Genomic DNA, 25,378 nt, shown 5'->3' on the forward strand with positions numbered 1-25,378 from the left:
AATCTAAATATGGATATTTGTTACTACATTTTGACAAGTTGATTTCAGCATATAATGGAATTTTTGCATTGTGTACTATGCCTTTTAAAATCCCTTTGAATTTGGTAATCCTTATTTGTAAAAGAAGGTAATCTAAATTAGGCTGATTCTTAGGATGATAGTTTTCAAAAGGCCCAAAGCAATTGATAGCTAAAAACCATTTCAGAGAACTTAATCCTCTTCCACACAAACCTGACTTTTAAATTTACAGAAAAGTTGCCAGGCATAGTTGTTTTCAGTTTTGTTTTAAGAAAGATACCAGCTTGACGACTGAAGTAAGTGAATGCCCCTGGGAAGGCACTCTGGTGTACTCGGACATCTGAAATTTGGTTGTAGGTTTAAGCCCAAACTGATATTTTAAAAGCTTCCAGGAAGTAAGGCACTCTAGTTTTTCCTTATATTTGTGTAAGAAGTATAAAAGCCCAATCTATAACATTGTTAAATGTTTTTTGAATCCGATGACATTTTAGCTTGAGGCCTTTGATGGTAGTATTGCGGTTGGGTTGACAATCACTATTGAAGTATACAGATAGGGCCTCAGGGAAAGAACTTCCAAGGAGTCTTATCAGGGAGATATGCTTTCATTACAGATCCATATTGTGAGGTCAGCAATTTAGAATCCAGATGCATGTAGTTGCATGTTAACTTAGCTATCATCATTTGGTCTCGTGTAAGGCTCCAGCCTTATTTTACCTGTATTGCAGAGAGAAAGGAAGGGTTATGGGTGCAAATTTGAGCCAAACTGTTAAAAGGTAGAGTGGCAGTCTGAGCCCAAGCGAGTGATGGCCATAGTAAATTAGCATCAGCAGTATGCATTAGTCATTGCTGTGCAGCAAATCTGAAATGTAACGGCTTGAGCCAGTAGCTTCTGTGGGTCAGGAAGTTGGGAGCATCTCTGTTGGATCCTTCTGGCTTTGGGTCCTGAAGTTATAATCAGATGCTAGCTTTGGGGTCATCTCCAAAGGCTTTTTCACTCATCCAGGCGGGAGAGAGATTCTGAGCATCTCCCTGTTTAGTGGCTTAGTCTTTCCTCAAGTACAGTTGGTGACTCAGGGCAGCTGGACTAATTTCAGGGCTCCAAAGTGGAGCCAGGCATAAGCTGAATCTTTTTTAGGATTTAGCCTTGGTAAACAGTGTCGCTTCCACTAATCTTGATCACAACATCAGAAGTCCCAGAAAACCAAATCCCAGCTTCAGGGAAAAGGAATGCAGACACCACATCTCGCAGGGAGGAATATCACTGTAAGAAGAGCCCATGGGATTGGATATATATGTGTGCTGAGCCAACCCAAAGGAGGACTGCATCTGAAAACCAGGGAGTGCAGTTCAGCCAGCCTTCACTATGAGGCACTTCTGCTGATCTCAGGATTCAAGTTTTATTTGTGGGTATTGGTATAAAGTATGCTGTGTTCAAGCTGTACCTGTAATACCTGTAGTTAGATATTTCAGAGTTTCTAAGAGAGAGAACCATTTCATCCTCAAAATTCAAATAAAATAACCTACTTAAAATGTGTATTGCCATAATTTAAAATTTCTTTATATTGAAAACAAAGATCCTAATAAGGATATTTTAATAACTAGGTTTTTACATTTGTTATAGTAACTTGTAAATTCCATGAAGTAGAGCCCAGTAGGATGAATATATATATATGCCATTAGTACTTTAGCTGAATTATGTCATAATGCCTAGGACAAGATAGTATTGTTTAGTAGCTTCCAGAGGAATCACATATGATTCAAATAGTTTTGAAGAGCAATTAAATCCTGGCCCTGGCTGGGTAGCTCCATTGGTTAGAGCATCAATCCAATATACCAAGGTTTTAAGTTCAATCTCCAGCCAGGGCACATAAAAGAAGCAACCAATGAATGTGTAAATAAGTGGAACAACAAATCGATGTTTCTCTAAAAATGAAATTTAAACAGAAGGCATGAGTTTTGCTAAATTAAGCATACCTAGTGACATTTAAAGTAAAATTGAACAGAAAAAGTAACAGCTTAAACAAATCCCCATTTTGTGAAAGATGAGTGAAATGTTTTGACCATATTGTAAAATGAGTTTAACGTTTCTGAAACACTTTTTGGGATAGAAGTATTCATATGTTCATGAAGTTTGGTTACATGGCAGTCTTGCTGCTAAATGAGAGTGATACACTTTCTGTAGCTTAAGATTATATAATTGTTCATACAATGTTTATGAGATAAATCACAAAATTGTTAAAAATTTCAGATACCACGTGGAGCGAACTAATTCCAAATTTCAAGGAATCTATAGCTCAGTTAAATGCTGTGTCTCTCCTCATATATCAGGTGATAATGTACTACCTTAAAGTCAGCTCCTCCTAACAGCTCTTACCTCAGATATTGAATCATTTATCTCTAAAAGGCAGCACTGACTTCACATTCTTAGCAATGGTCATAGGAGTCCTTGAGATGTTAACTTCACCACTGGTATAGTTTATGAATCTCTCAGTTATTACAAATGTGACCTGAGTTTCCTAGCAACAATTTTAAAGTTTTCGTGTGTTTTTATAGACTCTAAAGTGCCATGCTTGCACCTTAATAAACGCTGGCTGGAATGAACACCTAGGGGATGTGTCTCCAGAAGACACTGTAATTCTTATCTACTACTGTGATTTGGCGTACAAGTCTGCTGGCTGGCTTTGTGGAATGTGGTGTACGCAGGATTCGAAGATGGGGGATAATTCATGTGAGGGGCAATACGTTATTTCAAGACCCCTGAGTCAACCCCAGGTGGCTATACTAACCAGGTTAAAACTACTGAGACATCAACATCTGAAAAAATGGTGTGCCCCACTTTTCCTTATGAATAAACAATGCTTTACTGATTTTATTGACTGGACAGTTGGTTAGACTTTAAATGACATTAGTGCAGGGAAATTTCATAGCTGAAGATGACTCATAAGAGATCATATTTATTTATTGAAATAAATAATTTTACATTTTCTACTGTTAGGAAACAAAGTTTTTTGTACTGTATTTGCCACAGAAGCTATCTGACTTGAGGAAAAAATAATGACCATGAGCTTGGTGACATCCCAGATTTTAGGGTTCCTTCTCAGCATGGCTACCAGATTACTGACAGATTTGTAAAGCATTATTTCAATAATACGTAGAACTAGGGCCAAATAAGATGAGTGCCTCGTTTATTTGGCACTGATAGAAACAAATACTCTTCATAAATGAATTTTCAAATAAACATGTTTGTATTTTTAAGTGCTGAAATTTGTCTTTTTTCATGTCTAAAATGCATTATTGTGTCTTATGAAGATGATTACATGGAACATAATTTACAGTTCATTTGGTATCATCATTATGAACAAATACTGCTTAGACGGACCACAGTGATGATACCCCTTTGTGATACAGAGCTGTTTACAAAAGAACAGTCCCCTACTACATAACTTTTTGTTATGTTATTTGATGGCTTTGTTCTTTGTTAAATGTGCCAGGCACTTTAGGTATGCTAATGCTAATATTCACAGCAGCCCTGTAAGGTAGTTATTATTATTATTATTATTAACAGATGAAGAAATTAATGTTCACAGACACTAAATTTCTCTGAGGCCACAGAACTAAGTGGTGGTAGAGCCAGGATTGGGACCCAGATATCTCTGATTTCAAGGTCCTTTGCTGTTTCTACTATGTTACAACAGTTACACATCAAACAGTCTTCAACATGCCTGACTTTTCCACTCTAATTATGGAAAATCTATCAAAAAATTATTATTGTTTGGAACAAGAGAACTTAAATACCCCAAACGCTAAGAAACTCAATCTAGTTTCAGACATCCCTGAAACCATCTGAAAATATGATGTACACCCAGTGCTTAAATAAAATGTAAGCAGTACAATTGTGAGGGAAACTTCAAGTGGAACAGCAGTTCAGGAAAAGAAGACAATAATATGGAATCAAAGCAGCAGAAAGTTAAGTTTCTTTGGGCTCAATTTGGAATTATGTGAATCAATTTTAATACTAATTATAGAGCTAATATGTAATCCGGGACTTAATCTTTTAAAAAATATGTTCATAGAAAAACTTGCAAGGACATATACTAAAAAATGAATAGTGTTGCCTGTCTGTTGTGGCTCAGTTGGCTGAGTGTTGTCCCATGCACCAAGAAGTCAGTTTGATTCCTGGTAGGAGCATACGCCCAGGTTGCAGCCTCAATCCCCAGTAGGGGGTGTGCAGGAGGTAGCCGATCAATGTTTCTCATAAATGTTTTTCTCCCTCTCCCTCTCTCCCTCTCCCTCTCCCTCTCCCTCTCCCTCTCCCTCTCCCTCTCCCTCTCCCTCTCCCTCTCCCTCTCCCTCTCCCTCTCCCTCTCCCTCTCCCTCTCCCTCTCCCTCTCCCTCTCCCTCTCCCTCCCCTCCCCCTCCCCCTCCCCCTCCCCTCCCCCTCCCTCTCTCTCTTAAATCAATAAAAACAAATAATAAAAAAAGAATAGTGTTGACTGAGTAAAGACAGGTTCTTGAAGAAGTGTGGAGATGCGGGATAAACTTCATCAGAGGCATCCCAGCCTCTGGTCAGGTCAGCCTCCCGCAAGTTTCTCTTACAGCAAAAGCCTTCTCAATCTTCAATGTCCACATGAATTTCCTCAGGATTTTGTTACAAATACAGATTCTAATTCAGCAGCTCTGAGGGGGAGCCTGAGATTCTGCGTTTCTAACAAGTGCCTAGGTCTAGAGGTCAATGCTTCGTCCCTTCAAAGGGGAAAGAGAGCTCTGTCTCTACTGGTACTGGCCTTGTGGTCCCAGGTCCCATGAGCACTGGTTATATACCACAATTCTTTCCTTGAGATACTCACAGATTAATAAACCCTCCCCCCCGCCCCATGAGATAACTTGGGTTACTGTTTCTTACAACCAGAGCCCTGATTAAACCCCCTAGTAGCCAACTCTTAAGTTCTGTAAGATCAGGGGGTACTTGTTAGCCAGCTATGCATCCCCCGAAGCACCTACACATGTGCTTGGCACACATTAAGCACCCAATAAATGTGTTCAAACAAATAAAACAACCATGGACAAAACTACCTCTTCCTCTAAGCGAATAATGAAAGCCACAGCCCTGATCCTGAATAATGAATGCCACAACCCCAAGCCCACATTCTATGCTCCCTGGCAGTCAGCGAGCACAAGTGGGGGGTTCAGATCCTGCCCCACCTAGATTTCCCAGCGCTAGACTGCAGACCCTGCTCTCCCCACTTGTCCGAGTGTGTGTGTGTGTGTGAGAATCAAGGGGACGCATAAGGTTCTTGCTAAAGAAAGTTTCAACTATATTTTTAGCATACTTAATTTGAAAAATCAAGTGCACAACCCTTTTAAAAATTTCATTTTTACTGTACAAAATAGAATCGTGTACAAAATGGTATTTACTCCGGAATTTCATTATTTCTAACTTGTCAGTCTTTTCATAACATGACAGAGGGCCCATTTAAAAAACAAGTTGCTTCCATCTAATCTAAATAATTTCAAACTAATCAGTACCTGAAATGTGTGTTATTTCATCTTTTATATCCTTAATCTCAGCTTGGACTATTGTTAAATTAGATATTTTTTCATTTAAGAAAGCAATTTCTTTCTCTCTTTGTAGTAAGTCAGTAACCAATCTCCCAATGCGTAGCGTTAAATCATTTATCAATGGTTCCAAATGGGAAAAGTCCTTCTTTAGATTATACACCTTTGGCTTTAGATCATTTGCAAAAGTCACTGTCTTCAGAACTTTAGCTCTGTCACTTTCTAAGCTTAACAACCTATCTGTGTGCTTGCTGAAATCACTCTTGAGCTCCGAAAGCATCTTCTTAACAGAGTTAATTCTCTGTGCATTTTCAGATGCTGTCTTTCGGAGCGTTGCTGTTCGGTCAATGCTGCTTGAAAGAAGATCACCTATGTTTTTTACTGTATTTTTTTCTGCCTTTTCTACTTTATTTTCCAGTTCTTGCACAGAATCTGTCAATGATGTTGTATCAGTTACTAAACCAGAGATACGTCGTATATCTGTTTTTATACTTGCAATCTTGAGACCAACATCTTTTGCAGTGGAAGTTGTACTTTGGTCTACTTTTGTAACATCTTGCGAAAGAGTTGTCAGATTGTTGTTCAATACATCCTGTTTTTCAGTTATCCTGTTGGACCAAGTTTTCAACTCATAAATTTCCTCCTGTAGACGCTTTAGACGAGCAATTATTTGAAAAGACTTCAATTGTTCCATGATAGCTTCAGACTTCTGATACTATAAGAAAATATAATATCACAATAGTTAAATTAAGAGCTTAACATTTAAAATTCAACTTAAATTTTATGTTAGTTTTAACTGTAACTTCAGGGCTCCTCTGGAAAGCACTGGGTAAAAGACTCATTAAGTATATTACTAATGCATAAGAAGGAAAACATTAAGGAAATATAAAATATTACTGGAAATGGCATTTTTCAGTTATTATTTTTGTACTATCAGTCCTCTGTGGCCTCAACTCAGTTTATTGGTTTAGTAGAGAAGACAGACATGTAAAAAGCAAAACAACACATAAACAAAGAACTCTCCAAGGTTCTAAAATGCCGTGATTCCAAATACCAGTGGTTCTCAGCTCTTGTAAGCTTCAATGCCATCGCCCTTCCCCACCATCCACTGTATACTGATATCTCTGAATTGCCTTTTTGGTTTAACTTGGGCACATTAGCTGATGAACGATCTGAGACATAGAAGTGCCTGGCAACATTTCAAGTTGTTGTTTTTGTTGGTGGTGGTGGTGTGCGTGCATGTGAGTGTGTTTATGTACAGGTATTGGGAAAGTTAAATTGTTCTATTGCATTTTGAATACTTTACATTTTATTGCATTGTGTCATCAGTTAATAAAATTAAGAGGGGAAGGGGGAAATGAAAGTGCTAATAATAGTGATAAGATGGGTTCTCATAAATGATACAAAATTGAAAATTAAAACAAATTTAAACCAATGTACTCAAGATCCATCCATGTTGTCACAAATGGCAGGATATACTCCTTTCCATGGCTGAATATATAAATTTATCAAAGTAACATGTTGTATAACTTAAATTTATGCAATGTTATATGTCAAATATATATTCAATTAAAAAAATCCCACAAAGATAGGAATCTTCAGGTGATACTATTAAGCTTTAATCAGATTAACTTAAGCCTGTGAACTGTGTGTTCAACTATGAAGAAAAAAAATTACAGAACAAATGTAAAATATATTGGCAAAGCCTGTGTCCGAAGACAGATATACACCGTGATTGCACTGAAAAAGGGAATCCCACTTATAATGTGGCAGCCAATTGTTTGGCTTTTGCACATTTAACTTCCAGCTCATTTTCTAGGAGAGCATTGTTTTAAAGTGGAAATTGTGTATAGCTTTCTCCCAGTAATCAAAACCAGTTTGATTCAACATTTATTGTGCCGGTATGATCAAGAGCAGCCTCTGCTTTCAGGGAGTTTGTAGTTTAGTTGGGAAAGAAAATGCCGATAAATGGATTTTTTTTTTAATTCAGAAAAAAACACAATAGAAAGCAAATATGCAGGCTGAAAAACATTTTTACAAAATAAGATATGTTGTTTAATTTAAAGGCATCAAGTTTCCCCCCCCAAATAATTGTACATTTCTTCAATGACTTTATGAATCACCTTTTTTTAAATCTTCACCCGAGGATATTTTTCCCATTGCTCTTCAGAGAGAGTGGAGGGAGAGAGGGAGAGAGGGAGAGGGAGAAACATCGATGTGAAAGAGGCACATCGATCGGCTGCCTCCTGCACATACCCGACAGGGCCTGGGATGAGCCTGCAACTGAGGTCTGTGCCCTTGGCTGGAATCGAACCCGGGACCCTTCAGTCGTTGGGCTGCTGCTCTAACCACTGAGCCTAACTGGCCAGGGCTGAATCAGCTCTCTTAAGTTGCATTTGCCTGGTTTACTCAGCTAAGCTTTGGAGGCTATTTTGGTAACGATAGCTTAGTTTTATTTATGCAAATAAAAGCGTAATATACCTGGAATATTATTTTTATGGCAGCTTTAAGAAGGAGCAGCTATGTAGTTGCAAAGAAGCAACAAACTGAAATGGGGCAGTAGAACAGTTCATTCAACGCAGCAACTTCCTTGCCCCATCATCATATATGTTTAGTTTCAAAATATATTTTAGAATTTTTCTCCTCAAAAGGTTTATGCTACATTAATTATTGCTGGGGGAGGTGGCCCCCATTTTTTTTTTTTTATTGGTAGAGAAGTTAAGATTGTGAAAATGTTACTGTGAGATGGGACTAGAAACAGCCACAACTAGGAAGGAAATCAAGTGGCGATTGCAAAACCACATTTTATTTTTAAGGGAAAAGTTTTGCAATAAAGTGTATTTGCTGAAAAAGAAATTCCCAAGGGCGAAAAGAGATGGCTTACTTTCATCTATTTCATTACTAGGTTATCATTTATTAATGTATCTAGTCTGCAAATGTTGCTTAATGACATTACATAATTAAGACACCTCAGAAAGAGCTGTTTATTCTTAAAAGATCAGATCATTAAGAAGCCGGCAGTAAGCCCTTTTGTTTTACTTGGTAGTTACAAAAGCAGTTTATCAAGAACTTTCAATGATCTTTACTAAAATATAAACTCAATACAGTGTAGGAATGGTCAGTAATTGTTTTATGGAATTATTTTTTAAAATTACTTATGGCTTGCTTAAGCTACTTGGCTAAGATGGAGAGAAGACATGGAGAGTCTATCAGTAGCTCAAAAGATTCAGCCAGTAATTTGAATATTTACCAAGTTCATACCTATATATATATGCAAAGTACTAAGCTAGAGTGTCCTTTAATGATAAATATTGTCTAGATCTACAAACATAGCAACATGGTTCCAGGGAATGATTTCTGGGTCCAATTGCCTTTCCAAAAACTTTACTAAAGGACCTTTGAACTGCACTAAATGACCTGGAAATTGTAATGATCTCTAAAATTTAAAACCACTTTAAGCTGGAAGGAATCTCACATTATTTGGTACAATTTCTCACTTTACAAATTAAAAACAGCCTCAAAATCAAGTGCCTGAGGCAAAGCCTAGGTCAGAAGATTCCCATCTAAGGTTCTTTCCCCACCACTGCTTCCCCAGTCTTCCCTACACACTGATTAAATCCTTCTTATGCCCAAGGCCCAAAATTTAGGTCACGGTGACAACTTTTGAGTGACTCACAGTCTAGTTTAATGGCCACATGGCCGTCGTCATTGGGCTACCACCAAATTCGGCTGAATTACAGCTTTTTGAATCCTCAAGGTAGCTCTCCTGACAGGCTCCTTGTGATGTCTTCTCCCTGGTTGACCAGCAGCGGGCTGCATTGAATACAGTGTGAGGTCAGTGGCCTCTGCAGCTGGACAGACCCAGCAGCTTGATTGCAAGACTCCTGATCCTGCTGAACCTCAATTTCCTCATTTGTAAAATGAGTCTCATCGCTAGCAAAGCTGTGGTGAGAATTCTAATGAGCAAAATAAACTAACAAACAAAATAGAAACAGACTCATAGATACAGAGAACAGACTCACAGCTGTCAGAGGAGGGGGTTGAGGGGGTGGGTGAAATAGATGAAGGGATTAAGCAAAAAAACAAAACAAAAAACAACAACCCGAAACCCCCATAGACACAGACAACAGGATGGTGATTGCCAGAGGGAAAGGGGGTGGGCGAGGTAAAGGGGGTAAACGGGGGATACATGGTGATGGAAGGAGACTTGACTTGGGTGGTGAACACACAATACAATATACAGATGATGTCTTATAGAATTGCGCACCTGAAACCTATGTAATTTATTAACCAATGTCACCCCAATAAATGCAATAGAAAAAAACAGCTTCTGATCAAAATTTAAGGAAATATTAACATAAATATACTTTGAAACTTAAAGTTAAAAAAATTAGGTGTTTGTTTTGTAAAAGTGATTTATATGTGCTTAATGTTTTTTAAAAAATGAATCTAGTATTCTCTATCAGAAATCAACTGATATAAAATTTACTAATACAAAGACACAAAAGTGTGTCTCAGAGTATGGTAATCTTCCTTAAAGGAAAGACCAACTAATGTAATTTAATATTTGATATACAGGAGAGTTTTTGAAATTTCAAGCATTTGTGTTAAATAAGTTAGTTTAGGAAACAGAGGAGCTCTGGCCTGGTGGCTCAGTTGGCTGAAGCCTTGTCCTCTGCACCCAAAGGTTACGGGTTCGATTCCAGGTAGGGACACATAGCCAGGCTGCAGGTTTGATCCCTTAGCAGGGCACGTATGGGAGGCAACTGATCAATGTTTCTCTGTCACATCCATTTTTCTCCCTCTCTCCTTCTCTCCCTCCCTTCCTCTCTCAATAAACATATCCTCAAGTGAAGATTAAAAAAACAAAACAGAAGAAGACAAAGTAGGTACATCTAAAACTCTTTAAGAACACTTTAAATAGGGAAACTCTGAGTATACATGTGTACACACACAACAGTTTTCTCCTGAAATCCTTGTCGAAGGGCAGTCTTTGTTGCCCTTGGAACTGTTGCTACAGACTAAGGAGCACATTTTCTGTAACTGTTACTATGATATACACAGGTTAATAATAACGCTGATGCTGAATCAAACAAGGCGATGGGCCGAAAGAATAAATAAATAGAAGTGCCGAATACAAGACAGCATGTCTCTCTGACAGGATGGAGGCTGAAAGAACAAAGATCCAGCTAACTTTATAATCTATTTTATTAGTACAAAAATAAAAGCAAACAAATACAACTTTGTCAGTGCACAGACAAGAACTTAGACATTCAGGATCGAGAAGTTTAATGTCAGGAGTCCAGAAATTAATGCTCTGCCTTTTCATTGTAGCACTCTTCCATTTTTATGCTCCATGGCTGTCCCCCATGGAGCATAGAACTTATTTGGGATTTTCCCCCAAATGTGCAAATGTACATAGTAAAACTACCCGACCTCAACTCCCGTTTGTAACAGACTGCTTCCAAGTTCTCCGTCTTCACTGCGTTGAGATTGCCTTACGAAGCGGGGACTACAGGTGGCCACCGGCAGGAATAAACAGGGACAGTGCCACCATGTGCGCTGGCTCCGTTTTCCACACTGTGTTTGGACACTCGTGACACATCACTTTACCAATAAGAATCTCATGTGTTCCCCCAACCCTGCACATTTCTGATTATCGCTAACGGAAAAATGCAGCCAGATCTCTGCTTAATCACATCTCAGCATGTCCATGTCTTATTCCTGTGACTTCATTATATAATTTTGAGTAAAATAAAATCACTATGCGAAACAAATCTGGTTGGGTAATTAGCTTGGGGACTCTTTAAAATAATGTACTTTTAATTACCCTAATTGTCATTTCTCTTTTTTAATTTTAATTTTCTGTGTACCCGGCCTGCTGTGGGGAGAGGCCCTGGGGCAAAGGAGAGTGTGTGGAGCCTGAAGAGAGGGCCTTTTAAATGTGTTTCATTAAATCCTGTGCCTGCGTGAAGAGGCCGTAAGTTGTACCTCTGGATGAGTGAGGAACCTCTCAGGCTTGGGGAAGGCGAGTGGGCCCTTGCTCCTCTCAGGAATCAAGGAGATGCCTGGAGAACTGCGTGATGGGGGGAAGCTGGACTGGTCCCCAGAAAGGCGGAGCTAGGGCCTCGTCCTCTGAGCATTTGGCAGGCTTGCTTGTGGCCTTAGGTTGCAGTCCTGTGTTGCACCTTTTTGTTTGTGGTGCAGTCCTCCGTCTGGTGCATTCAAGGTGGGGACAGTGTCCTACTTGATTGACTTTAACAAACTTGGGACAGGCCAGCTGCCCAACAAACATCTCTTAAGTGAATGGCACTTTCATGCATTCACCAATATTTACTCAACTCTCGTCAGGTAACTTGCACTGTTCTGGTCCTTGGGACGTAGCGGTGAACAGAACAGATACGTCCTTGCATTCCTAGCACTTATATTGGGGATAATAGTTAATAAAAGAAGTTACATAGAAAGTTTGTTAGGGGGGTAGGGAGCTGGAAGTTTACAGTTTTACATGGGGGGGGGGGTGGAGGGTTAAGGGAAGGTAACACTTGAGAAAGACCCTCAAGGAGAGGAGGGAGCATTCCAGGCAGAAAACCAGTGTCAGGGTGTGAGCAGGGAGTGAGGGAAGGAGTGGAAAGAGGTGAGGCCGGAGAGTTAAGGAGGTGGCAGGCTGGCTCTCATCATTTCTCATTCTGCTGCTCTTTCCTCTTTAAAATGGCTACAGGCTTATTGCTGTATGTTCACTGCAAGTGGAATAATTTATCTAGAGATCCTGTATCTAGCAAACTCAGGAGTCTGCAACAGTCAGAACCTTTTTTTTTTTTTTTTATAAAGCCCAGCTATACAGAGACATTCCAAAGGTCCGTACTTCAAAGCATACACACTTAACTCATAGGAAAAGTCTTAAAAAAAAAAAAAAAAAAAAAAAAGACCATATAGGGTGGGGCAAAAGTAGGTTTACAGTTATTCATATGGAAAATAATACAATTAATAAATAATAGCACAAGAATAAACTGTTTTGCTTACTCACAACTGTAAATCTACTTTTGCCCCACTCTGTATTTACTTTTAGTTAAAAATTCTTAAAAGTATCTGTAACACAGTTTAGAACCTTAACAAAAAGTAAAAAAGTTTCCAAGTCTCCATAGTTTTCAAAAAGTGCAAATTAATTCATAGCAAAGTACCCCAGGCTTGCCCTCGGGGCCTCAGGGTGGTTATCTTTTATTTTAGAGAAAATTCCTATGAACTCCGTGGTCTGGATTCTTAGCCTGTAGTAAGTTTACAAAGGAAATGAAGATCTGGCCGAAGCCGGCATTTCACCAACTGACCCCACGGTGGGTCAATGGGTCACCTTTCTGGCCACAGGGAAGGTATAAGACGCAGACATAAGGTTTGAAAACCAGCAAACTGGGGTCATTTAGTGAGGAGGTAAACACTCCTTGTGAGCTCCTAGAGACATTAATATATTTGGGTTCCATAGGTGAAATTCACAATAATGACCATTATTAGAAAAACATTTAAAACATTAAGTACGTTGCTTTTTAAAAGGTAGGGATATATATTTTAGAAATATTTCTATTTAAAGTGGCTGAAATGAAATGAGTGGTATTGCTTAAAGAGATAAACTTTGTCTGGATAATACATGTATGTGGACATCTCACTTGGAGACATCAAAATAACAGAGGCACGGAACTCCCCCAGGGACGTGTAATAAGGCTCCTCAGAATAAACGCGGAGCATTTAGAAGTCGCTGTCGATTCCTTTCTTTTCTAGAGCCCGTTCTTTCAGGGCCCCCTTTTCTCTTGCACTCGAATACGCTACGAAGTCGTGAACCTTTCCCTTCAGAGCGCGCAGCTCGTTCTGCATTTTCAATATGCTGTTGTCGTAGTGCAGGCCTTCGAGCGCCTCCCGCAGCCGCATGAGCTCGGCCACCGCCCTCAGCATGTCCTCCTCCGCGTTGAACACCCGCAGCGTGAGCGCTTCCACCTTCCTCTCGGTGCCCAGCAGGTCCCGCGACACCCTGAGCACGGCGCGCAGCGCGCCCTGGATGGCCGGCAGGTGCGCGGCGCACGCGGCCGCCCGGGGCCCGCAGCTGGCGAGCCGCTGGGCCAGGTGCGCGCCGCCCGCGCCCAGCGCGCGCTGCTCCTCCCGCAGCGCCGCCACCGCGCCGGCCTCGGCGCGCAGCTGCTCCTCCAGGCGCCGCAGGTCCTCCTCCTCCTGTGCCCTCACCGTCCGGATGTTCCGGAGCGTGCTGTCCTCCAGGTCTCTGAGCCTTTCCGTGAGCCATCTGACCCCTTGCTCGGCGGAGTTAATTTGGACAGTCACTTGGGAATGCATGTGCTTTGATTCCGATTTGAGAAGGTCTGTCCGAGCGTTCATGTCTTCCAGGCTCCTCTGCCAGACGTTGGTGACATTCCGGAATGTGTCATTAAGGCTCTGCATCTTGTGCCTGAGCACCTCTTCACTGTGCTGAATGGCACGCGTGATACGCTGGAGGCTGGATACTTCCTGCTCAAACTGGGTCACCAAAGCCATGGATGATGCCGCTTCCTGCAGGACACGCTCAGTAGGCTCAAGCTGCATTTGCGACACAAAACAATTCCCGAGGCTGCTTAATAACGTTTATAGGAGGGAAACACACTTTCATCATCAGGTGCCACGTTCAAATTCCGAAGATGTCCAAAATACCAAGTATATCAGAACCATACTGGCAAAAACATTTATTACTTGAACGCTGTTTTAACATATATATGTATATTTAAATATATCTTTATTGATTTCAGAGAGAGGAAAGGAGAGAGAGAGAGAGAAACATCAATGATGAGAGTCACTGATCGAGCCCACAACCCGGGCATGTGCCCTGACTAGGAATTCGAACCCCGATCGCCTGGATCCTAGGTCGACGCTCAACCGCTGAGCCACGCCCAGCCAGGCTGTTTTAACATATTTAAAACAAATTTAATACATTAGCACTATGGCGGAAAAATATACACCTGAATTTATAATCCTAAATATTTGCAGATTATTATGGAGGGATATTCAAGTGAGGAACAGTGCTGAGGAGACTGAAGTCTATCACATTTCTTTCTTTTCTTACCCCAATGGAAAGCAACTCAGTTGTTATTTTTATGGTTATTTGGCATTTTTAGAAACTGTAAATCAGCTATAAAATTTGTTAACTTTTCTAAATTCAATGACTCTGGAAGAGTTTCTCCCTGGGAAAAAAACATATTCCATAACCTCTCTCTATGCTTGGCTTCCCTCCTCTTTGCTTAGCTATGTTCTGTGGAGAAGGTACCAGAAGCAGATCTTACAGATATCACAAAGGCAAAGTGAAAAAACAAAACAGTTTAGTGAGACAACTTACATGAAATACCAAGTATATCAGAACCATACTGGCAGAGTGTCCTAAGTATCTGTAAATTATGGTAATCTCCTGGCATGTCCTAATATGTGCCCGGAACACAGATGGGCCAGGCTGTGGACCTCTCTTTGTCTACACTCACATGGATAACAGCCTTAGAGATACAGAAAGACCTAGAAATGGGCATTAACTTATCAAATGTGTGCAGCCTTGTGTTGAAGACTTAATACTGTACAAGACACCACTCTGCCCTTAAGCAGCTTAGTTTAACTGGGGTGGAAGCTAAGTCTATATACGCTATGACGGGAAGACTGTGGCAGCACTTATAGGGGGCACCCACACGAGACTCTGATGATCGAGAATATTCTAGAAGCAGTATGTAGTATCTGCTTCTAGTTACTTCCTCCCTAAATCATCCTACACACTACAGCCAGAAAAGCTTTTAGAAACTGCTATGCACATCACGGTATAACAAAACCCAGGATGTTTCCAAATATTTCTAGGATCAAGTTCCAAATTCCATAACCTCTCTCTATGCCCGGCTTCCCTCCTCTTTGCCTAGCTATGTTCTGTCCTTCCTTCGAGGCTCAGACCAGATCTCAGCTCATCAGCGCAGCATTTTCCGGTGGCCCTAGCCCGACAGCCTGAGCTCCTGCAGCAAGTACTGTATAATGTATGTTCCACCTATATGGCACTTAGCACATATAATTCAAGAACTCTGAGTGTTCACTGTGTGCCAGGCCTGTGCTAGAAACTGGATATAAAAATATAGATACAGCAATAGACCCTGGCTCTACAATTTGGTAGGGGAGATGGTGTTTTGGATCATAGATTCTAGAGTTTCAAAAAGATTTATCAAGTGTCCTCTGTTCCGTTGTTAGGCAATAGTGGTATAGAGAAAAAAGACCTTGTTTGTCCTAAGGATCAGTAAAGGTGACAAATTAACAACAACAAAATCACAACAGATTATAATTCGTGTCATGACAGAATTAGCACAGGAGAATGGATGTTTAAGGAGAGGTCAGAAGCCTGGATGTCAATGAAGAAAGGCTTAGAAGTGCCTCGGAAATCTGACCCTTTAACAAACTGATGAGTGAGCCAGGTGAAGACAGGAGAGCTTCTAAATTCCTTCGGGGACGAGAGCATGTCTTACACATTGTTGTAGTCCCCGTATGTATCTCCAGGCATAAAGAACATGTTTGTTGAAGTTTAGGAAGAAGAATGGCCATGAACCTCCTGGGGCCACCCCCATCATACCTGAAGCAGTTCCCGGTGACAGCTGGGAGCCATGAGCAGCCGTACTGAGCAATACAGTAAGAGCACTCTGAAACCTTGCTTACAGATTATTTTCAGTGCACACGTGTAGCCATAATACAAATTCCTTTAAAAACCAATTCTGAGAAATACCTGTACACTGGTAACACTGCTAGGTTTAGTTGTCTTGTTAGCAGCATTTCCAGGAGGCAAGCTTATCTTCACCCGCCGTTTGGGCTGTTCATCAATCACTATACCCCGAGGCACTATATCCCAATACCCCCACAGGCTGAAAAGATAAACTTCATAAGATAATAAGGTCTCAAGATTTAATCTGCAAATACATATACAGTGACCAGTATTACCACGATAGCCATCGTTTATGGGCTGCCAGTATATTCCAGTACTTTTTCATTTTTTTTAAAAAAGAGCCAATACCTTAAATTTATTACTGCTTGAAAGTTTTCAGAGTTTACATATATATTGTATCTCATCTGATCCTTATAAAAATCTTGTTATTCTCATTTAATAAGTGAGGAAATGGAGGCCAAGAAAAGTGAAAGTGATTTTTCCCCAAGGTGACACAGTTATGACAGGAGCCCACTGCATTATGCTGGCCATTGGGGTCAGCGCTGTGAAAAGGCAGCTATTGCTAAACTACTCCTAAGGCAGACTGGGAGGGAAAGAGCTATACAAAGACTGAATACTTCCTGGATCCTATGATAATATTTTAAAAAATCGGCTTTAAAAAGTATTTTAATTGCTACCAAATTTTTCATTTAAAAAGGAAATCTTCCTTCAAAAATTGTTTTACAATAGCTTTTAAGCACACAAAGTTTGTCTGTCTCCTGGAAAAATTTTTTTTATTATGCTCCCTCTGATGAGTGCCCCCCAACAAGTATAACCAGATTCCAACTTGAGGAAAATTTTTTTTTATTATGCTCCCTCTGATGAGTGTCCCCCAACAAGTATAACCAGATTCCAACTTGAGGAAAATTTTTTTTTTATTATGTTCCCCCTGATGAGAGTGCCCCCAAGTATAACCAGATTCCAACTTGAGCCCTACGTCAAAATACCAATTCTTGCAGCTCCTCCCCAGAGGCCCCTAAGTTCACATTCACTCCCTTGCACGTCCGAAGGGATGCATAATTTTCACCCATGGCTTTTATCTCCTGAAGGAATATATGCTCATCCAGCGCATGAGGCTGCAGGCACTTAGACCCTCTATTTCTTTTCCCTTTATTTTTATAACATCCTTGCTCACCCTGGAGCCAAGCACAAGTCCTGTCTACCTTCTGACATGAGCAAAGAGTTAGTGAATGAATAAATGAACAAACAAGACATGTTTCCCAGGGATACCTTGGTCCCGAGTGGCCAGGCAAGGCCCACGGATGCCTTACTGATTACAGCAGACCCTCTCCTGAGAGTGTGGTACATTTTTTAAAAACCGTCTCCTGTTTCTAAGAATCACAGAAATAATGCATCTGCATTTGCAGCTTGAAGGAACGCAACAAAGACATGGATTTTAATTTTCATTCAGCTACAAAGTCTCTTTATTTTTAGGTTAGTAGGTCTTATATGCACATGTATATATGCTTACCGGTGGAAAGTAAAGAAAAAACCACTGATGAATCTTTGTCCAACAAACACTTTTCCTATTCTAACAATCATATTTTCAGTGCTCTAGACATCTGATATTTAAATAGAAAATTAAGATCACCTCAATATAAGCATATTGGTCTTTTCAAACAATAACACTAGTTATGTTTAAAAAAATCCCTGTCGTTTCAAAATATAACTTGTCTAAATTGGATTGAAGGGAGAATGTAAAGAGGTAGGAAGACCTGTGAGAGTTAAAATAGGATTAACTAAAAAGTAGGAAAAAAAAGAACTTGTGAACTGGGATAGAATGGTGATAGTGAGGAAGAAAAATGGGAAAATCTTCCCAAATGAGCCAATAATTACCTTTTCTGAAATTAAACTGATTTTACTTTGAAGCTGTTGGAATTCGTTCGTTTCTTTTTTCAGTAACTGGTATTGGTTTTCTACCTTTGCAAACTTCTCCGACTGCTGAAATACAAACCTGGAAAAGAAAAAAAAAAAATCACTACCACCTAATTCATATCTATTTTAGTCTGAATTTTAAAGGACTATTTTATATTCACTTCTGGTAAGGACAACATAAATTCTGGTATGGGTGGTGGCAGCTTTTATTAGTTTATATCAGTAAACATTTAGAGAGCCTGCTATGTGGTAGGTAGTGATTTAACAGAACTTACTACTCATGCAAAGATGAGTGAAACTCTGCCCTTGTTAAAGTTCACAGCTCAGTCAGTATGAGCTGCATAGAGGTATGCAGAAAAAATATTTTGGAGAAAGAAATAATGAATTATTTAGGAAAAAATATGTGATCTCTACTATTTTACAGTGGAGTGGAAGAGGCCGTGATGGTGGTTAAAAGTTGCAAAATATCCAGACTCAAAACTGATGAAAACAGGAGTCACTGTCAAAGTGATAACAGAACACATATGCAGTGCAAGGTGTACAATATGTACAATTGTTTATAGTAAAAAATACAAGTCATATAGGTGTACTTTAGATATCCTTCTAAAATTGGAGTATGTTCTTCATCTGGTAGATAGTACAGGGTAGAAGCATAACAGTTATCCCAGTCTTAAAAACAATGAATGGACTGTTGTGTGTTTAGAACTTGAAATGCGCAAGCACGAAAGAAATGCTTTGAATTTCTTCATCTACTTTGACTCAATTTTTTGGAATCAGAAAGAGCAGCAGTTGAAATTCTTCGTGTATCTGAGTCATCAAAAAGCAGTGGAGCAGGGCCTGTGAAGCCAGGGTCTAAATCAAGAGTACACAGACCAGTGATTCAAAATCTTCCCTGCATATTGGAGTCACCTGGCAGTTTAAAAAAAGTTTATATCTGGGTGCCCCCACAGAAATTGATTTAATTGGTTAGGGATTTGACTTGGATATTATAAAATTTAAAGGCTCCTCAGGTTATCTGAGTGCTCAACAAAGTAAAACCCACATACTGATGCTGTTTTGTGAAACTGACTTCCAAAGACATTTAAAGATCCCAAAATTCAATGCAGGGGTGAAAGACTTATGAGCTTTGTGCATCATGGCAAAGGTGGTGGTGTTTCAAACTCATAAATGTTGTCATTACGCTGTTTCTATAAAACCGTTCAAAGCTAAAACAGATATTTTGCTTTTTAAACAAAGGTTTACAATGTCAGATGAAATAAATTTCTTTTAGTGATGGCTCCTGTCTATCCTATAACACCAAATGAAGTCCAGGCTACATAATTTATACAGATTTTCTCCTGTGTGCTAATATGAACTTTTAAAAAAAACTTCTGGTTATTAGAAAGCACCATTATCCTAATTTTCAAAGATGGATATGTAGACTTAATTCTCTTCTGACTGGTTGATTCATTCTTGGCTTTTTAGAGGTTCTTTTCAGAGTATAGGCTTATCTGAGATCAGCAGACAGAGACCTAGAATAGAGACCATTCTAAAGAAATAAGTCTAATTTCAGGGGCTAGTTTTATCATTTGGTACTCTACAGTGTTACCTTATAGGTTTATCCCATACATCACTGTGTATATTCAGAATAAAATCATTATGATAAAAAAGACTTTTTGTGAAGGTTGATCCACTACAGTAACACATTAGGACTTTCCATTTTATTAAGTATTTTTAACGTTGTTTCTCTCTGCACTTCTCTTTAAAACCAAGCAAAAGCTTGACAAAGACTGTGTAATGTTAGTGGAAAATCACCTCTGATGGTAATTTGTAGGTTTTTTTCATGGTTAGCTTAAAAAAAAAAAAAATTTAAGACTCACCATTGCTACATATGAGTAGCATATATAAGAAAAAACAATCATAAAGTTGACTTACTGCTAGTAATGAAGAAATGAAAAGTGTTTGTATGCTGGAGTATTTTTCCCTTAGATGTGCTGACACTATTTTAAGGGCTTTGTCAATATTAACTCTTTAACATTAAGGAAGAAGATCTTCTAGAGCCAAAAATGTATGCTGAGAGAAGGTGGCTTTGATTCTGAAGCACGAATTTTTAAAACAGGCGTTCAGATTAGCCCCCAAGATGCTTTGCTTCCTTTTTGTGTGTCGGAGGCATATTTTAACAGGAGCAGATCAAGGCCTTTTCACGCTCATCTTCCCTAGTTTAGACGAGACAAACAATTAGGGTCTGCTAAGGGCTACAGCTTGTGGCTGAAGAAAGAAAACTATAAATAGTTCTGGAGCAAGGACTTCTATTTCTAGGGCCTTGGCTCTTTTTGGATTAGTATCAAAGGGGAGGCAGCATATCATGCTGGGTGAGTGTGGAGCTGGGCAACTTTGGCTCTGCCTTTTACTAGCTGTATAACCACCTTGGGCAAGTTATTTAAGTTTTAAAACTTATCTTTATTGTTGAAAGTATTACAGATGTCCCTTTTTTCTCCCCCACTGATCCCCACCCCACATGCACCCCCTCCCAGGCCTTCTCCACACTATGGTCTGTGTCCACGGGTTATGCATATAGGAATATAAGTTCTCTGATTAATCTCTCTCCACCCACTCCCCCACCCCGGCCTTCCCTCTGAGTTAGGCAAGTTATTTAACTTACCTCTGCTAGTTTCTCATCTGTCAAGAGGGGATACTACTACTGAGTTCATAGGGTTGTTGCAGAGGTTAAACAGGTTCGCATTTACAACGCTCCCAGACAGCGCCTAGAGCGTAACGCCTCAGCTGTTCTCTGTAAGTACCCTCGCCTTCGCTTCCCGGCTACTTTGTGCAGCGGCTTCTCCACACTTCTGCCAACCCTGTCGTGGTCGACAGAACCCCAGGCCAGTCCCTCTCTGAAACCAGGGTTGGGTTTATAGCAAATGAAGGCTGCATTGAGTGGATGAGACTGCTAACAGGAAAGAGAATCACTCTCTTATCCTGTTTTGGGGCCCCTTCTTATTATCATATAGGTCATGGTCTTGAAGGACCCAGGTTAACTGGCTACCAAGTTTACAAAAGGAAACTTTCAGATTCCATAACCCATTGCGGTCTATAGAGGCCTCATACAGACTCAGGGCCCTGTAGTATTAAACTGTGCATCTCCTTGGAGTGTTTGACTCTGCACAGCTCCTTCAGGAATCTTCCATGGTGGCAGACAGCTGACTGAGGACTATTATAGGAGTTTCATTGGCTCTGTTTCAGCTTAATGAGAAAGAGGCAAATAACCAAAGGCAGCTGTTATTATGGACCTTCGGCAAGAAAGGAAGTTCCAGGGCCACTGCTAGAGTCAGGTAGCCCCTTAGCCCTGTTTCATACTACAGCTTCATTTTTAATATAATACTGAATGTTCAGAAAAACATTGACTATATTCCGTTTTTAAAAAGCAGGACATTTAGCCCTGGCTGGTGTGGCTCAGATGGTTGGAACATCATCCCATACAGCTAAATGTTGTGGGTTTGATTCCTGGTCTGGGCATATACCTAAGGTTGTGGGTTCCATCCCCAGTTGGGGCATGTATGGGAGGCAACCGACCGATGTTTCTCTCTCTTTCTCTCCTTTCTTCTCTCTCAAAAGTCAATAAACATATCCTCTGGTGAGGATTTTTTTTTTTTTTTTAAAGAGGTCATTTAAAGAATAACTTTTAGATAAAACTCCATTAACAACAAAAAGCTGAAAAATTGGGTTGGCAATTATTTGGCTGCATAAATGATTTATAGCGTTAGATGATAAAGAGAAAAAAACTATCTGATGGTTTAAAGAGCTTCTGACTTCTTATACATAATTATCACAAATGTGATGGAAAACTTTTATAAAGGCAATTTAGAAATCTGTTGAAATTTCCAGAAGAAACATATTTTTCACAATGGAACTTTTCTGCTTTTTATGTAGTTAAATAAGCTTGTAAAGTATCACCTGTGTCTTGTTTAGTAACTTCACAACTTTTAAACTTTTTGAAAGCAGAATTTCTTCAATCTTCTTATTTGAAACATCTTAAGAGTTTACAAACGAAGTATGCAAACTAACACTCAAAGCCATTTAGTTTTGGGCAACTGTTATCTCCATCTTATTGTTAAACTGACAAATCAGGACTTTATCTGTTACACATGATCTTTATTTACTTTCTAAACAAGAATTCCAAGACTTTAAAAGGCCTGAAGACTCTGAAATACAGATGTCTTTATTTATTTATTTTTTTCATTGCTTTTCAGGGAGAGGACGGAGAGAGGGATAGAAGCACCGATATGAGAGACACATCGATTGGTTGCCTCCCAACCTGGGTAGGGGATCTAGCCTGCAACCGAGGTACGTGCCCTTGGCCGGAAACGAACTGAAACCTGGGCCCTTCAGTCTGCAGGCCAAGGCTCTAAACACTGAGCCAAATCAGCTAGGGCATTTGGAAGGGTTTAAACTTCCCCTCTCAATTTAATCTAAGTGTAAGAGGGTGGATAGGATGTGTTGAAAGGCACATATATTCAATGTTGTATTTTAACAATCAGGACAGTGTCAGTATAGTAAGCATTCAATATTTGATGAACTGACCTTTAGATGCTGAAGTATGTGTTCTAGAGGTAAAAATCTCGATGGCTTTGTTATAATTCTTGTATTTTGACATATCAAATGTTTTTATAGGGAAAATGCTTGCAAATGTCTTCCAAGAATAATTTTTTATTCCCAAATTTACTACGAATATATATTTGCTAGAAACAGTGACTGAAGTATTTATACTTCAACTCTTGGGGCAAAAGATTTCACAAGAGCAATTAACAATCAACTATTTTAATAGCAATCATAGAATCTGTCCATTTTTAGAAAAAAATCTTTGAGCATTTCTTTATCATTTTGCAAAGACACAGTTCAAACAAAATCTTCCTACTGAATGTAACCTGTTTGTGTCTTTACTGTAGGCACTAACAGTAAATTCCTGAGCTGAAGCGTCTGCTTTTCAACAGTTTTTTGCTTTATAGATTTGTGGAGAAAAAGGGGTTCTGTGGAAAATAACTTCACAGGGTGATCGGATCATATATTCCTAACTGGGCAGGTCATGGTGGGTAGTCACACCCAGGCATATAACTCTCTTGGTAAAAGTGTTATCTTTGCCTTAAGCAAACCCTGTCCATTGTTTCTATGTACCTAGGTTAGCACACCTTTCAAATGAGTGGTTACCACCCTTAAGAGAATTAATCTTGTTAGCTATCCTGTAATCAAATCCCCACCTTGCTTTTCCTCACCTTTATGCAATCTTCCTTAAGTTCTCTCCTTAATTTCAAATGCATAAAAGAAACTGCAAAACTGTTATTCTCTGGAGCATTTGAGATTTGGCTTTCCAACAACTGTCATCAGTTTTGGCTCAAATAAACTATTAATACAAATTCTCTACAGTTTTGGACATTTCTTATGTCTACAGATTAACTACTAGTGTTTTTTCCAAGGACAGTAATTACATTTTTGAAAAACTGAACATTTTGTGATATAACTCACATGAATATGCATCTTTGGAAAATTAATGAGAATTAATAAACTGAGGAAGTAAAATTAGTTGTATTAAGTTACAGGGAAAAGCAACAAATATCTCTGAGCAAACTAAGTTCTATTACTGAGTAACTTTCCCAATACAAAAAGGGTTTTAATATACCTAACGGTCATGCATTTTAACATATAAGAGCAGTTTTCAAAAGTTAATTCAGTACATTTATTATTTTAAGTTCAAGGTCAAAATATTCCATAAACAAAAATAACATATTAGTAAAATAACTATATATTTTTTTGAAGAGAAGAACATTTAATAATCAACATTTCACATTATTGTAACAAATCTTTTATTAAGTTCCAACTCTGGATGAGTCACCACTAAAGTATAAGTCAAAATTTACTAGCATAAGTGTTCTAGACTAGAGGATGTCCAGGGCCCCTTCTAGAATTCGATTACTTTTTAAGATGAATAACTATCTTCTAAATACTTTAAAAAAAAAGTGAAAAATGGAGGGCAAGTCTACTTTAAGGCGTCGGCCTTGTCACAAGGGCCACGCTTTTGCAGCTTCCCAGGACTAAAATTCAATCTGCAGTTTAGGAACAGACTTTAAAGTCATAAGGCATGCACCCGGATCAAAAAGGGAAATCCTCCGAGCTTTAATATAATCACTGACGTTTGTTGCTTTGAGAGCATAACGAATTCTTTTGAGGCTGCCAACGTAGCCATTAGGCATTTGCGGGGTGGGGCGCGCCCGTGGGGGACGCGTGCACAGCGGGCTGGAGGGAACGGGCCCCAGAACCGCGCAGCCCTGCGCGCCGCGGGCGCCGAATCCAGTGTGCCCGACTCTGTCTCTCCCAAGAAACGGCTGACCCGCCGCAAACCGGAGCCTCAGCGCCCCGGAGCGATCGGGGCAAGATCCTAGTGCCAAGTTAAAGGGAGCTACAAGAAAAGGGCGACAGAAAAAAAGGAGCTGGGCCGTCCCTTCTCGGAGGTCGAGGCAGAGGCTCAGAAGCCGCAAAACGGGGGGGCTGGGGATTAGTGGAGGCCGAGCCGGGGGTTCCCGGGGCGGGATCCCGACAGCAGCCGAGCGCCCGCGGGAGGCCGGACGCGGGGCCCGGGCGGCTTCGCGTCCACTTACCAGGCCAGGCCCAGGCACATCCCCAGCGACAGCAGGCTCACGCCGGTGCGGGGGTCCACCCGGCCCCCGCCTCCACCGCCCCGGGCCTCGGGGCTCTTCCCGCCCTCGCTCCGCTTCCCGGGGTCCGCGGGGGCTCCCTTGGGACCCGATTTTTTCCGGTTCTTCACCTCGGACATGTCTGGCGGCCCTGAGGACTGCAAACTCGGGGCGGCCCCTACACCCAGAGGAGCGGGACGTGGCCGCCTGAAGCCCCCGCGGGGACCGCGCCCCCGCCCAGACTTAGCACCGCCCAGGAGCCAGCCCCTCCCTCTGCCGCCGTCCTCGCTGCTTCGCGGTCCCCTCGGGTCTCCTAGTTCCTCCGGCCGAGACTGGCAGCGACCCCACCACCCCCTTCTTCTGCGTTCACGCTGCAAACCCGAGGAAACCGTAGGTCCGGGCGCCAGCGGGCCGCGGGGACGCCGGGAGCGGGGCCAGACTGCGCAGCGCCGCGCGATCTCCGCCCCGCGCGCGGCTGCCGGGGTCCGCCCCTCACCCGGACGCGGCGCGCCCCCGGGGCTTG

General features: G+C 40.6%; 1 protein-coding gene across 2 annotated transcripts; it reads right to left on the minus strand.

Annotated features, from left to right (window-relative positions):
* Positions 1-5,282: 5,282 nt before the first annotated feature.
* Positions 5,283-25,355, minus strand: IKBIP (IKBKB interacting protein). Of its 2 annotated transcripts, none has more exons than XM_081130386.1 (3): positions 24,820-25,355; positions 18,152-18,269; positions 5,283-6,289 (listed from the first exon to the last, which is right to left on the minus strand). In XM_081130386.1, the coding sequence occupies exons 1-3, from the start codon at positions 24,993-24,995 to the stop codon at positions 5,534-5,536; spliced, it is 1,050 nt and encodes a 349-aa protein (XP_080986512.1). In that variant the 5' UTR covers positions 24,996-25,355; the 3' UTR covers positions 5,283-5,533. The 2 variants fall into 2 exon arrangements, with proteins under 2 accessions (XP_080986512.1, XP_080986511.1); XM_081130385.1 differs by lacking the exon at positions 5,283-6,289 and adding an exon at positions 10,476-14,145.
* Positions 25,356-25,378: the final 23 nt, after the last annotated feature.

This window comes from Miniopterus schreibersii (assembly GCF_964146895.1).
Source record: "Miniopterus schreibersii genome assembly, chromosome: 2".
Taxonomy (NCBI): Eukaryota; Metazoa; Chordata; class Mammalia; order Chiroptera; family Miniopteridae; genus Miniopterus; species Miniopterus schreibersii.